General features: G+C 41.7%; 1 protein-coding gene across 1 annotated transcript in view; it reads right to left on the reverse strand.

The window, feature by feature from the left end:
* Positions 1-15,471, reverse strand: part of LOC144680077 (A-kinase anchor protein 7-like) — a 68,650-nt gene that overhangs the window by 33,495 nt on the left and 19,684 nt on the right. Inside the window, exons 2-4 of the mRNA XM_078541226.1 lie at positions 13,067-13,153; positions 9,252-9,409; positions 2,256-2,392 (exon numbers count right to left, since the gene is read on the reverse strand). Coding sequence (XP_078397352.1) covers positions 2,256-2,392; positions 9,252-9,409; positions 13,067-13,153 — 382 coding nt within the window. The remainder of the gene's footprint in view (positions 1-2,255; positions 2,393-9,251; positions 9,410-13,066; positions 13,154-15,471) is intronic.

Raw genomic sequence — 15,471 nt, forward strand, 5'->3', positions numbered from 1 at the left:
GATTAACCATCCTTTAGACCTCCAACTCTATCCTATCCTGGAATCAAAGGGATAGTTCAAAGTATACCTTTTTACAACCTGACCTTCCTAAAATTTCCTTGGGACTTCAAGATTCACAGTGTGTCCACCAGCATCACAATTGCCTTTGCCCTTGTCTGCAAAAGTAAATACCTTGCACCCTGTTTCCTGAGTAAAACAGCCTAGGCCTTCCTTTAATCTTTAGCAGCCCCAGCAATCAGGCCTGTTGTCAAGCAGATGTCAGCACAGGTCACATGACTACCTTCATTTTACCCTAAATTTAAAGACATAGTCCCAAAACATCATAATCTTGGAAACTTTTTAATGGTAACACCATTCCACCAACCTATGTAATGTTGCAGGCAATTCATATCATCCTCACTGTTTGCCGTTCCTCTAAGTTTGGTGTCATTGGCAAATTTTGAAATTCTATTCTATATTTCAAGATCCAAGGCATTTTACAAAGTGAGTGATCCTAGCACTGACCCTTGAGGAACACCATTCTCTACCTTCCTCCAGTATGAAAAGTAATAATTTACCACAACTTGCTGTTTTCTGTGCTTAAGTCAATTTTTTATCCAATTGGACACTGACCGTCCACTTCAATAAGTCTTAATTTTGTTAATTAGCTTTTCATGTAGTACTCTGTCAAACGCTTTCTTAAAATCCTTATAGACAACAGCCACTGCATTCCCTTCATCAATCTTCTCTCTTATTTCATCAAAAAATTCAATTAGATTGAACGTAATGAGCAGAGCAATCAATTTCAGAAAAGCATTAAAATTGACAACTAGTAACAGAGTGATGGGTTGCAATTACCAAAATAGATTGCATTTTTAATACCACAGTGGTTGTTAGTTTTAACAAGTGACACTTGAGTTTGTCTAGTTCATATAAGGTTTGAAAGTGAAGCAAATACCCTGGCCCATTCGTAACTATTGGGGGTAGTCTATTGAGATGGATAGAAAACTGGTTGGCAGACAGGAAACAAAGAGTAGGAATAAATGGGTCTTTTTCTGAATGGCAGGCAGTGGGGTACTGCAGGGTTCGGTGCTGGGACCCCACCGGGTGCAGGAAGGTGGGATTAGAAAGGGCACCTGGGTGTCCTCAGGCTGGCATGGACAAGATGGGCTGAATGGCTTCCTTCTGTGCTGTAACTTTTCTATGGTTCTATGAGGAATTAAATGTAATATTTCCAAATTTGCAGATGACACGAAGTTGGGTGGGAGGGTGAGCTGTGAGGAGGATGCAGAGATGCTTCAGTGTGATTTGGACAAACTGAGTGAGTGGGCAAATGCATGGCAGATGCAGTATAATGTGGATAAACGTGAGGTTATCCATTTTGGTAGCAAAAACAGGAAGGCAGATTATTATCTGAATGGCTATAAATTGAGAGAGGGGAATGTGCAACGAGACCTGGGTGTCCTTGTACACCAGTCGCTGAAGGTAAGCATGCAGGTGCAGCAGGCGGTAAAGAAGGCAAATAGTATGTTGGCCTTCATAGCCAGAGGATTCGAGTACAGGAGCAGGAATGTCTTGCTGCAATTGTACAGGGCCTTGGTGAGACCACACCTGGAATATTGTGTGCAGTTTTGGTCTCCATATCTGAGGAAGGATGTTCGGAGTGCAGCGAAGGTTTACCTGACTGATTCCTGGGATGGCGGGACTGGCATATGAGGAGAGATTGAGTCGATTAGGATTATATTCGCTGCAGTTCAGAAGAATGAGGGGAGATCTCATAGAAACCTATAAAATTCTAACAGGACTAGACAGGGTAGACGCAGGAAGGATGTTCCTGATGGTGAGGGAGTCCAGAACCAGGGGTCACAGTCTGCGGATATGGAGTAGACCATTTAGGACTGAGATGAGGAGAAATTTCTTCACCCAGAGACTGGTGAGCCTGTGGAATTTGTTACCACAGAAAGTAGTTGAGACCAAAACATTGTATGTTTTCAAGAAGGAGTTTGATCCCTTTCGCCCCAAGAGCTATATCTAAGGGTATGGGGAGAAAGCGGGAGCAGGCTATTGAGTTGGATGGTCAGCCATGATCATAATGAATGGCGGAGCAGGCTCGTAGGGCCGAATGACCTACTCCTACTCCTATTTTCTATGTTTCTATTAATTAATTTACCAAATTACCAGAACTCCTGTTAAAATTAAGATGGTTGGGGGGTGGGGGGGTGGGGGAAGGAGAAATCTAAGCATCCTTTAACTTCACCACATCTGATCATACTTACTTCTCTACTTCAGCTGGTGTAGCTAGGTGAGCAACAATGATGGTCAAATGCATTCTTCCGGCAGGAACCACAGCAGGGAGCAATTTGGGTTCTTTGGTTACCACCAGCTCCTGGACATCCTCAATTTTGTCCAGAATCTGTATTAAAAAGGTAAAATAGTATTTAATGTGGAGAAATTAGTAATTTCTCTCACCTGTTTGTGTACAGAAATTAGTTTCAACATTTACACTGGTCCTTTGAATTGAACAATTAATCTGTTTAAATAAACTTACATGCTTGAGTTCCTATGCTAGCTGTGTGATGATTGATTTACATACTCACATTTCCTCATTGATGTAAATATGGGGAACACTTGCAACATAAAACAACCAAGGTATTATCCACTGCTACATAACTATATTGAGCTCCAGTGATGCCAATAGTTTTCAGTTTAAACAGGTCCTAAGTCACCCTTTTTTAAAAACATATAGTTGCGTGAACAACAGAGATTCACATCAGACTCTTCTATGCCCATTGAAATAGAGACTTTTTTTTTTACATAACTTGAATTGAATCTTTCCCAAAGTATCTTGCTACATTAATACTATTACATTTCCAAATCTTTGCCAGAAAACATTACTTCTTGTGTTCATTAGACTTCTTCAGCATTGCTAAATTAAATATCCTTACCAAGGATAGTTCAAACCAAATTTTGCTTTTTTTCAAAAAAAGCAAAGACCTAGTTATAAAGAAAAACACAGAAAATCATCAAGGGGATGAAAAGGAATCACTATTTCAACATTAATAACTTGCATTTGATGTAGTGAAATGCCCCAAGGCAGTTCACAGATACATCAAATACACTTTGACACCGAGACACAGAAGCAGATACTGGTAGAGGTGACAAAAGCTTGGTCAATGAGTAGCCTTTAGGTGGAACGTGACATTTTCTTTGATAATGCCTCCAAGGGGCCGCATGTAAATGAGAAATAGGAGGGGTCGAGAATAGATCCTGAGGGATCCTACAGCTAACGGTGCAGGAAGCAGAAGAGGAGTCTTTGCAGGACATTATCTGGCTATACTAGATGGATAGGAATTAAATCAGGCAAGGGTAGTCCCACTTAGATAGTGAATGGAGGAGAATGGTATGGTCAACCATATCAAAGACAGTGGACAGGTTGAAAAAGGATGAGGAGAGATAATTTACTACAATCACATAGGATATGTTTGTGACTTTGAACAAGGGCAGTAACTTGATTGGAAGAGTTCAAACATGAAGTCACATTTCTCTACAATCCTGCACTTCTTGTATAAATCATACAACAAGCCATGCATTTATCATCTAAACAAGACGATCATGAGAGGGAAAATCAGATGTTACAACTTGATATGCTACCAACCCAAAGTGTAAGGATGTCACCCCATAATTGGCTTTGTAGCAGAGGTGGCCCAGGTATGGGGTCCTTGCCCACAGATGTGCTTCTTGTATGTGGGCATTGCACCAAGTGGTGCAAGCATGAATGCAAGCCAACAGAAGCTTTTCACCAATATGTCTGTGCAGCCATAACCATCTTCCTCTGTTTCAAGTATGATTTTGGGTACTGGATAGTTTTTGTAAACCCATTTTTCTAGGGATCTTTGGTGCTACACTAGAATCTATAGAATTACTGGCTTCCCACTACCTGTGCACTTGTTCATTTATCTGGAAATAGGACTTGGTTGTTGACAATGAAATAAAATTAGTGACTCAGCTGGTCGACAGTAACAGGACAAAGAATTCAGATTGGAGCACAGAGGCCTTCATCTCTTATCCACATGATGGACACAAATGGCTGTTTACTAAACCGTTTGCCTTTGGCATGAAACAATGCTTCAAGTGTAAAATGAATCTCATGCATAAGATTTGTCTACTGGAGAAACAGAAGTCAAGATTAATTATGTTTCATTGTCAAATAGATGTCATTATTTAAATGAACTTCACTCACTATATTCAAGCAAAAGGAATGAGGCATATTATTTATAGTTTTAATATAGTCATCAAGTACATGTGGGAGTAACTGAAACATTTTCTTCAAATAAAACATTTTTTATGGTAGAGTTTACAAGCAGGGCATTCCTTTCCCATCCTCCAACAGCACCACCCCTATCCCATTCTATCTTTTCAGTGGATCTGGAGTGGACAGAAGCAGAAAGGAGTTGGAAGCACTCTGGGGGTTTTATATTACCTAACCCCAACAGGGGGGATGTACCCACTGATGTGGACAGATGCATGGCAAATACTGTATTTGGCAAAGCCAGGGAGCACAGCTACAGTGTGCTTCTTGATGTGCACTCTCAGAACACTGGAGGCAGAGGCTGCCTGCTAACCAACCGCCTCCTGTGTTCAGACATCTGCAAAGGAGGCCTCAGGACAATAGCTGAAGAGTGCCTTATGCAAGCACTCTCAAATTGTAGCCATGCACAGGCACTCTTAATTAAACCATTTTACGAAATCTGAAATGCCCAATTTAAAAAAAAAATCAGGCCACTTACTGATGTCACATGGCTGGGTCTTCTGCCGCAACCCTTGATTCAATACTGGCCCAACTCCCCAGTAGTGGCCAGGAAGGTCCCTCCCTTTATAGAAAAGCCTCAGAGACCAGAGATACAACCAGATTCACTAATATCCTTCAGGGAGGAAATCTGCCGTCCTTACCTGGTCTGGCTTATATGTGACTCCAGACCCACAGCAGTGCTGTTGACTTTTAAATGCCCTCCGAGATGGCCGAACAAGCCACACAGTTGTGTCACCCACTAAAAAGTCTAAAAGGAATGAAACCGGATGGACCACCCAGCATCGACCTAGGCATCGGAAACGACAATGGCAAACTCAGCCCTGTCGACCCTGCAAAGTCCTCCTTACTAACTGGGGGTTAGTTCCAAAATTGATAGATCTAAAACAGACTAGTCAAGCAACAGCCTGACATAGTCATACTTTCAGAACTATATCTTACAGATACGGTCCCAGACATGGCCATCACTATCCCTGGGTATATCCTGTCCCATCAGCATGACATACCCAGTAGAGGTAGTGGCACAGTAGTATACAGTCAATAGGAGTTGCCCTAGGAGTCCTCAACATCAACTCTGGACCCTATGAAGGTCAAAACATGGAGGAAACCACTTGCTATTTACCACGTACTGCACTCCCTCCCCCTCAGCAAATGAATCAGTGCTCCTCCATGTTGAACACCAGTTCGATGAAGCACTGAGGGTGGCATGGGCGCAGAACGTACTCTGGGAATTTCAATCTCCATCACCAAGAGTGGCTCGGTAGCATCACTGCAGACTGAGCCTGAAGGACATAGCTGCTCGACAGGGTCTGCAGCAGGTGGTGAGGGAACCAACAAGAGGGAAAAGACACACTTGACCTCATCCTTACCAACTTGCCTGCCGCAGATGCAGCTGTCTATGATAGTGTTTTTTGGAGTGACCACCGCACAGTCCTTGTGGAGAGAAAGTCCCGTCTCCACATTGAGGATACCTGCCATTGTGTTGTGTGGCACTACCACCATGCTAAATGGGATAGATTTTGAAGAGATCGAACAACTCAAGGCTGGGAATCCATGAGGTGCTGTGGGCCATCAACAGCATCAGAATTGTACTCAATCACGATCTGTAACCTCATGGCCCAGCATATCCCTCATTCTATCATTACCACCAAGCCAGGGGATCAACCCTGGTTCAAATGAAGAGTGCAGGAGGGCAGGCCAAATGCAGTACCAGACATACTTAACAATGAGGTGTCAACCTGGTGAAGCTACAATATAGACTACTTGCATGACACACAGCATAAGCAGCAAGCAATAGAGCTAAGCGATTCCACAACCAGTGGATCAGATCTAAGCTCTGCAGTCCTGCCACATCCAGACGTGAATGGTGGTGGACAATTAAACAACTCACTGAGAGGAGGAGGCTCCACAAATATCCCCATCCTCAATGATGGGGAAGCCCAGCACATCAGTGCAAAAGATAAGGCTGAAGCAGTTGCAACAATCTTCAACCAGAAGTGCCGAGTGGATGATCCAGCACCATAGATGCCAGCCTTCAGCCAATTTGATTCACTCCACGTGATATCAAGAAACGGCTGAAGGCACTGGTTACTGCAAAGGCTAAGGACCCTGACAACATTCCAGCAATAGTACTGAAGACTTGTGCTCCAGAACTTGCTGCACCCCTAGCCAAGCTATTCCAGTACAGCTACATCACTGGTATCTACCTAGCAATGTAGAAAATTGCCCTAGTATGCTCTCTGCACAAAAAACAGGATAAATCCAACCCGGTCAATTACTGCACCATCAGTCAACTCTTGCTCATCAGTAAGGTGATGGAAGGGGTCATCAACAGTGCTATCAAGTGGCACTTGCTTAGCAATAACCTGCTCACTGACCCTTAGTTTGGGTTCCACCAGGGTCACTCAGGTTCTGACCTCATGACAGCTTTGGCTCAAACAGGGACAAAAGAGCTGAACTCGAGATGCGAGGTGAGAGAGTGACTGCCCTTGACATCAAAGAGCCCTATCAAAACTGGTCAGTGGGAGTCAGTGGGAAAACTCTCTGCTGGTTGGAGTCATATCTAGCACAAAGGAAGATGGTTGTGGTTGTTGAAGATCAACTCCAGGACATCACTGCAGGAGTTCCTCAGGGTAATGCCCTAGGCTTGACCATCTTCAGCTGATTCATCAATCACCTTCCTTCCATAATGTTAGAAGTGGGGATATTCACAGATGAATTCACAATACCTAGCACCATTCGTGACCCCTCAAATACTGAAGCAGTCCATGTCCAAATGCAGCAAGACCTCGACAATATCCAGGCGTGGGCTGACAAGTGACAAGTAACATTCACCACACAAGTGCCAGGCAATGACCATCTCCAACAAGAGAGAATCTAACCATCGCCCCTTGACATTCAATGACATTATCATTGCTGAATCCCCCACTATCAACATCCTGGGTCTTACCATTAGCCCAATTCAGTTTCTGGTCAGACATATAAATACTGTGGCCACAAGAACAGGTCAGAGGCTAGGAATCCTGTGGCAAGTAACTCACCTGCTGACTCTCCAAAACATCTACAAGGACCAAGTCAGGAGTGTGATGGAATACTCTCCACTTGCCTGGAGGAGTGCAGCTCCAACAACACACAAAAAACTTGACCACACAAAGCACCACCCAGGACAAAGCAGCCTGCTTGACTGGTACCTCATCGCCAAGCAATCACTCCCTCCCCCGCCGATGCACTATGGCAGCAATGTGTACCATTTACAAGGTGCACTGCAGCAATTCATCAAGGCTCCTCTGACAGCACCGTCCAAACCCACCACCACTACCATCATTAAGGACAAAGGCAGCAGACACATGGGAACACCATCACCTGCAAACTCCCATCCAAGCCACACACCATCCTGACTTGGAAATATATCACCGTTCCTTCATTGTCGCTGGGCCAAAATCCTAGAACTCCCTCCCTAACAGCACTGTGGGTGTACCTACACCACATGGACTGTGGTGGTTCAAGAAGGCAGCTCACCATCACCTTCTCAAGGGCAATTAGGGATGTGCAATAATTGCTGGCCTAGCCAGTGACACCCACATCCCATGAATGAATGAAAAAAAATATTAAGAGCATCTGGAGCAGAAACAATAGTCCCACTCAAAGATGTGTTCCAACATCTGATCTGAATTTAGGCCTGCAACATCAGCTACTAAACTAAGTGAAATTGGAAGGAACAGAATGGCGAGACTTGAATAATAGTCCATCCTTTCCCTCTGCCTCCCTACCGTTGAGTTCCTCATTTCAGCTGTATTGTTGATAGAATCAAAAAAAAAGTGGCTGCACTGTATGGGGGGAAGCAAAGGGAAAGAATCTGTCTATGGTACTCAATGAAGACCATACCACTAGATTTTTACTGCCAGCTCATGTGGGGCAGGTGAGGGAGCAGTGAAGGAATTTCTTGGCCTGGATATTGCAGTGGTAATGACAGAAAAACTGCCAGCGTTCACCTCACTACTGTACTGAAACTGACAGCAGCTTTGAGTCTGTACATGTGCAGAATAATGTGGAAATCCAGAAGTTGTTCTCAGTTGCAAATTGGTTGCTTCACTTCCCACATTACAACAGTACTTCGTTGTAAAGCACTTTTGAGATATCTGGTGGAAGGTGCTATATAAATGCAACTCTTCCCTTCCCAATTCAGAACTTTGCCAGAGGGTGCACTCGAGATCCTCCCAGACTATAATCAATGGAAAGTCTTTGAACAGAGAAGAACTTCCTCTCTCGAACCATTAGTTTCATTGTAAAAACCATTGACAATAAAATTATAAGTTGTTGGGTGAGGTATAACTAAATTTTGAATGGTATACTAACTTCATAATTACTGCTACCCCATCCCAACTGGCAGTGAAAAGATAATTTTATGTTTATGGAATGTCAAATTTTCCCATGATAAAAAATCTCCACATTATTTTAAAGTAATCTAAGTTTGTTTATCTTTAATTTAACATCCATCTTAACCTAATCATAATCATTTATTTCACCTGAAAATTTAAATTAACACTTAAATTTTTATTTTTTGCTGTCTGTGAGAATACATCAATGTGATTGGATGCTTACTCTACTTGCTGACATCACTGCTATTGGATGCCTGGCAACCCCTTGATTTAGTGCAGAAGTAAACTGGCGTCATGAAAGGGGAAGTCCACATCACAGAGATCACTAGACTTTTGTGAGCAGCTCTGTGCTGAGCACCATTCCTTTGCTGCTGATAATAAAATCCAAAGCATTGAAATATCCAAAAAGATAAAAGTAATCAAGGCCATGTGCAGAAGCCATAAAACAATTCTGGTTTTCTGCTGACTGATACAAAAGTGGTACATAATCTAAGCAAGAAACTTGTGGTTTCTAACACCAAACAAATTCCAAACTCCAAATACAAATTAACACGAGCATAAATCTTTAGCTGCTCAGTTAGCTCTACCTGTTGGTTTGTAATAGGTATTGAAACAAAATAGTTTGGTGGCGTCCTCCTAATCTTCGCAGCTGCAGAACTTTTTTTTTCCATTTCCTGGGTCAATTTATATTTCCGCTTTGGACGTTGTCTTTTGCAACTTCTCTCTGCATTCACTTGGTTGCAAACTAAATTGAAGCAAATTACAAAGACAGCTGTATTCAATCAATAATTAGAAAATATCATTTCTAAACAATATTTCTAAATTATTTGATATTTTGTTTTCCCCCATTTCACCAAATATAATTAATGTAATTATCGTTATTTCAGGTTGAGATTACATCAGCAACAACCAAGACATGTTACAGTAACGTACAGGATTATTTTACTCAACAGAAATACACTGCATTATCAAATGAGGTCATATACCTTTTGGACTTAAATTATCATAAGCAACAAAATGTTGGGTTTCCTAGGCACTCATTAACTGCAGCCATATAGAGCTTTTTTTGGTAATTACAGTGGAACAGATGAGAGAGAGAGAGAGATGTGGGAATCATTCCAACAAAACAAGAATCTGAATTTAAATAGTTTGGATTTTTTTCTTCTTTTTACACCTTTTCTGAAAAGGGTTGTTTATTTGCTTATTTTATCCTTTCTCTGGGCAGTAGAGGAAAACACTGACATCACATTTAAAAGCAATTTTTAAAAAATTCTGAATTTGAATTCTGATTTTATTGAGATCGTGCGAGTGTTTTGATGGGGAGGCTCCTTTGGATTCAAAAGATCTTCCATTTTTATTAGTCCACCATATTGAAAACTATCCAAAGCACTTACAGAACGAATTATTTTTCACACACAGCAATTATACAGGCAAATTACACAGTGAGTATATACCAGCAAGGTCCCATAAACAGCTATAAGATGCATCACAGGTTAATCTGGATGCAATAGGGTTCCACTAAATTAACAATTGGCATTTAGGTAGCACACCAAACAATAAAACATTCCAAGATGCTTCACAGAAGCACAGTTATTCAAAATTAGACCCAAGACACATCAGGAGATGTTATGACAAGCGATCAAAAGCTTGGAGTGAGAGGAAGGATTCAAGGAGATCCTAAAAAAGAAGCTAAAGAGAAGTAGCTTACAGGGACAAGTCCAGAGCTTGGGACTTTGACAGCTGAAAGCACGGCCACCAATGATGGATCAGTTAAAATCAGGATACGCAGAAGGCCAGAATTGGAGAGGTGCAGAGATCTGAGAGAGTACAGAGATAGGGAGGGGCGAGACCATGGAGAGACTGAAACCAGGGATGAGAATTTTAAAATTAAGACTGGATCAGAAGCCAAGGTAAGTCAGTGAGCACAGGAGTTGATGGGTGAACCAGATTTGGCGTAAGTTGGGGCATGGCAGCAGAGTTTGGAGGACAACGTTTGTGGAGGATGCAGACGGGTGGCTTGCCGGGAGTGTGTTTGAACAAGCATGTCTAGAAGTAACAAAGGCATGGATGAGGGTTTCAGAAGCAAATGAGGTGAGGCAGGGGCAGAGTCAGGCAATGCTACAAAAGATGAAAATAAGCAATCTTGGTCATGGTATTGATGTGGTCAGAGTTCAAAATAAAATCAAAATCTTGAGGCACCCAAAGTTGGGAAATTCAGATCTCTTGATTTCATTTTTTAAAATTGATCACAATTCAAATAAACTCTGCACATAATTTATCAAAAAAAAAACCAAACACCTTTCAAATGTCGACTTGCATTTTACAGATGTCAGCACAACCTTTCCCAGTCGCATTATATCCACATGACCTTTGACTTATAGAATGGCTGATCATCCAGAGAAAGCATCATGCTTGGTGTGTAGCTTCTTGAATGATATTATAGTTGCCCCATCCAGGCAAGTGGAGGGTATCCATCACATTCCTGACGTGTGTATTTTAGATGGTGGAAACTTAAAAGGGAGTCAGGAGGGAGCCATATGTCACAGAACACTCAGGCCCAGATTTTCATCCCCTGGTCTGGTGCACAGAGCCAGGAGATTGCCCGGCAAACCTGACCTTTAAAAACGTCTTCCTGCAGGTGGTATTTTCACTCAAGTGGGGGCAAAGGGATGGGCTGAAATAGGAGTCAGGGTGGGTGACCCCAGAACAGATAACAGATGCGCAGACTGCCTGGTGCAGAGATGGGCTGGGTGCAAGGCCTGCCTTTGTGCCCCATCCCTGTGTTTAAATAAATGTAATAATCAAACAAAAGAAAAATTCCTCAAGCCCTCACATCACTTCAAACACTCCTTATGCCCATCCATGTCAACCTATGCCATTCCATACCACTCTATTCAACCCCATTGCCCCATACATCCTTTGCCAACTTAGTGCCATTGCCCCCCTATCCCCATGCCAACTCAGTGCCCTCACCCACCACCCTTTGCCCTTACCCCCTCCATGCCAGCTCACCTGGTATCTATAGACAGCACCTGGACAGGCCTGACACTTCCTGGACAGCCCTTTAACAGGTTCTTGAGAGCCAGACAGTTCTTTTGCAGTTCCTTCACAGATGAACTGTTCCTTGACAGATGGATAGCTGTTTTACAGTTCCTTAGCATAGGAGTATCCTGGCTATCCAAACAAATTCACCAAGGTCAGACCATCTCTTACCTATTCTAATCTGCATACTCCAGATTCCATTCCTGTTCTTCCAAAAATCCCACTTCAGTGGAGGCAGCTGGCCATTTAAATCACCAGCTGCCTCCGCAAATCACTTATGCCCGAACCTGGCCTGACTCCACTCTTGCCCCTACGAAGATGGGAAACAGGTTTGGGGACTTCCTGGTTTTAGCCACAATGGAGAGCCTCTCCGCCCTGGTGAAAATCCAGTCCTCAGTCTCTGACCTGCTATAGAAACATTCATTCATGTGGCTGTTCCAGTTGAATTTCTGGTCAACGGTGACCAACCATGTCTTTTGAACTCATGAACTGAACGATCACAAGGATGGGAATGTTCATGGAGTTTCCTCCTCTCAGTAATTGCTCACCACCACCTTAAATTGTTCATGGCTGGATGCAGCAGGGCTTTGACTTAATCCATTGGGTGTGGAATTGTTTTTTTTTTTAAATGTATTAATTTTATGGGATTTAGGCATCACTGGCTCGGCCATCTCTTATAAATGTGCGCACAGATTTTACCAGTTAGCAAGCATGTAGCTTGTGTCATGGCTTCAGTAGGTTGATACTTCATTTTCCAGTGTGTCTAGTGCTGCTGACTGCATTCTCTTCTACACTCTCTTTGAATTAGGATTGGTCATCTGTCTTAATTGTGATAGAGGAGCAAGGGATATGCTAAACCATGAGGCTTCAGATTCTGCTGATGAATGCTGTATATTGAACTATTAGACCTGTTCTTAATCATCTCATTTCACATGGTATCAGGTAACACAATGGAAGACCTCTACATTAAGATGTACTTTCTCTGCAAAATCTGCTCTCTGTGGACTGCTAGCAAGCTACTGTATAAAAGCTAGAAATTTTCAGAATGATAATGAGGGAAAAAAATAAGCAGAAAGGAACACTGACCAACCCTTCCAATGGAAAATAAAAATGCATCTCTTGCCACTTCATTAAATGAGAAATGTATTTGACAGAAATCATTGACTTAGAGCCTTCTGCTTTCCTCTTTTCTCCTCACTCTAGATATCAATTATGCATGTAATTGTCCTGGTGCTTTCTTGCATTAATATTTTAAGTCTTCTTCATCAATAACAGGTGAAAATATTACATATGATTATTGAAGAAACAAATTTAACTATTCAGTTGAATTGTGCATTCATGGAATCCTTTCAAACCTTACCTTTAAACAGTTCTTTAATATCTGTCTCATAAAATGGAAGTTCTGCAAGTTCCTCAGAGGTGGTAAAGCAGACTTGAAAGAATTCAGCTAAAACAGCAAAAAATCTTGGTTCAACTGTGTAACAGAACATTGTCTTCAACAGCAATTTCCCATTTCAATAAAGATACATCAACAGCATTAGTAATTTCAAATACACTTTCTCGACAGCAGGATTCAAACATGGGAGAAGCAACTGACATTCCTTTAAAAAGCAACTGGACATTTATCTGGCAATGATATGAGCCGGTGTTCAATATGTACGGGCAGGAACTGTAGCGCTGGGAATAGGGGAAACAAAGAAAATTGAGAGCCCTAATCCTGGGCACATAGCCATGGAATAAGCAAGGCTGTTGTTTCAATAGTGTTGGCAACCTAGCCTAACCTACGGAACTGGCCACTGAAAGTTCTTGGACAGAAAGTCTGCAAATGAAGAAGCTCTTGAATTAATGAAAGGATCAGTGAGTCAAAGTTTGACTGAAAAATAGAGTTTCTGCCTTTCTGAACCAGTATAAAAGGTTATGAATGGGAGTTCTGCCCTGATGGGCTTCAGCGAGCTATACAATTTGCTTGCTGATGCATGTAACTGAAGCAAAGAATTAAAATTTTAAGTTCCCCTTTCTTATTTTGTTCAAAGCCTGCTGTTGTCAGCTCACATCTTTCTATAATTATCACTGATCTTCAGTACTACTTGCCTTCAATGCATTGGCTCTCAACATTAATTTTACAGGAACAGGGATCACAAGATATCTCCATTCCATAGAAAAATTTACACCAAGCATAGCCTCAGCAAATATACAAGTTACCCCATGAATACAAACAATATACACCAAATGGTACAAATTTAAAAGCAGGAAGTCTTACAGGTTGAGATATCGAAACATTCACAACACATAAACATTGATAAGTGTGAGGACAAGTTGGCAAAGTTCTTTTCATTAAAAAAAAAGTCTATATAATCCTGGGTTTCATAAGCAGAGCCTAGGCGCAAAAATAAAGGCAGTGCTAAACCTTTAAAAATCATTGGTTAGGCCATAGTTAGAATGTTGTGTCCAGGTTTGAGTGTTACACTTTCAGAAATCAAGGCTTCGAGAGAGGATGCAGAAAAGAACCATTAAAAAAGGGTCAAGAGGCTAAAATTGAGAGAAGTTAAAATAGACTGTTTTCATTGGACAGAGACAGTTAAGAGAGATGTTCAAAAATTAACATCTTTGATAAGGTAAATAGAAGGTGGGGGAAAGAGAAACTACTTGTACTGGTCAATAATCAGGGAGCATATATTTTAAAACAATTCCAAAAAGTACAAAGGCTGGGTTTAGAGGATGGTGTTTACTACACAGGGCAGAGAAAACATGGAATGTCTCACCAGAAACATTTGTATCTACAGAATCCATAGTGGTTTTAAAAAGTAGTAAATAAATAGTTGGGAAAAAAAGCACGTGAATACGGGGAAAAGGAATAATTGGATAGCAGATTCACCGCAGGCTTGATAGGTAGATTGGATTCCTTCAATGCTGCAGAATTTTCTGAAAGTACAACAGAATTCACGCTTTGAATTTTCTCAGCGACATCTAGAAAGTGTCCAAGATTTTTCTCAGGGATGAGGCATGACGGAGTACAGTTTCAGAATGAACAGGCTTCCACCCAATGGCAGAAATGTCAATCCTCCAACAAGTTCCGCGTGTGGGTTTTTAAAAAATTGCCTCAATTCACATACACATGTGAATGTTTCACCCTGCCTCTACTGCTTCAGACTGGACACTTTTAGCGTCCATCCAGATCGCTGTCTCTTCTTTCGATGGTCACATCTACCATATTTGAATTGGGTTGGAGCCAAATTTTGACATATATTTGCCTGTAATATCTTCAGTAAAAGAAATATGTATCAAAAACATCATTTGTACAATACCACCATACACATATCAACGATTGAACCACGGAATGCTGAGCTTCGAAGCTGTATTCCTGAATCTCAGCACCTTATAAGCATCAATTCAAAACTACGATAAGCCTTGTTAGACATTGATACTTCGTGGGTTTAAATGGGTTTCTATTTCGTCATGTTAGTGGATGTGATTTTAATTTGATCAACACTGTTTCATCTTTTATGCAAAACCCGTGCTCCGATTTCTTCCTGACGTTGGAATAGGGAATCATCAGTTTAGATACGAAAGGATTGCGGGTTAACAGCTTTTTCTTGTCGTTCTATTGTTCCTTGCTACCTTGAGAATAAAAACAAATCTGCATTCTTGGTGCAGAATCTCGCTCTGAGCCAGGGCCGTTCTTGTGCTCCCGGTCTTGAAATGTAGATACGTAAGTGAAATGCTAGCAATTTGAGTTATGACCTTCACCTAACCACATTATTCGTA

The sequence above is a fragment of the Cetorhinus maximus genome, chromosome 4 (genome assembly GCF_964194155.1).
Source record: "Cetorhinus maximus chromosome 4, sCetMax3.hap1.1, whole genome shotgun sequence".
In the NCBI taxonomy this organism is placed as follows: domain Eukaryota; kingdom Metazoa; phylum Chordata; class Chondrichthyes; order Lamniformes; family Cetorhinidae; genus Cetorhinus; species Cetorhinus maximus.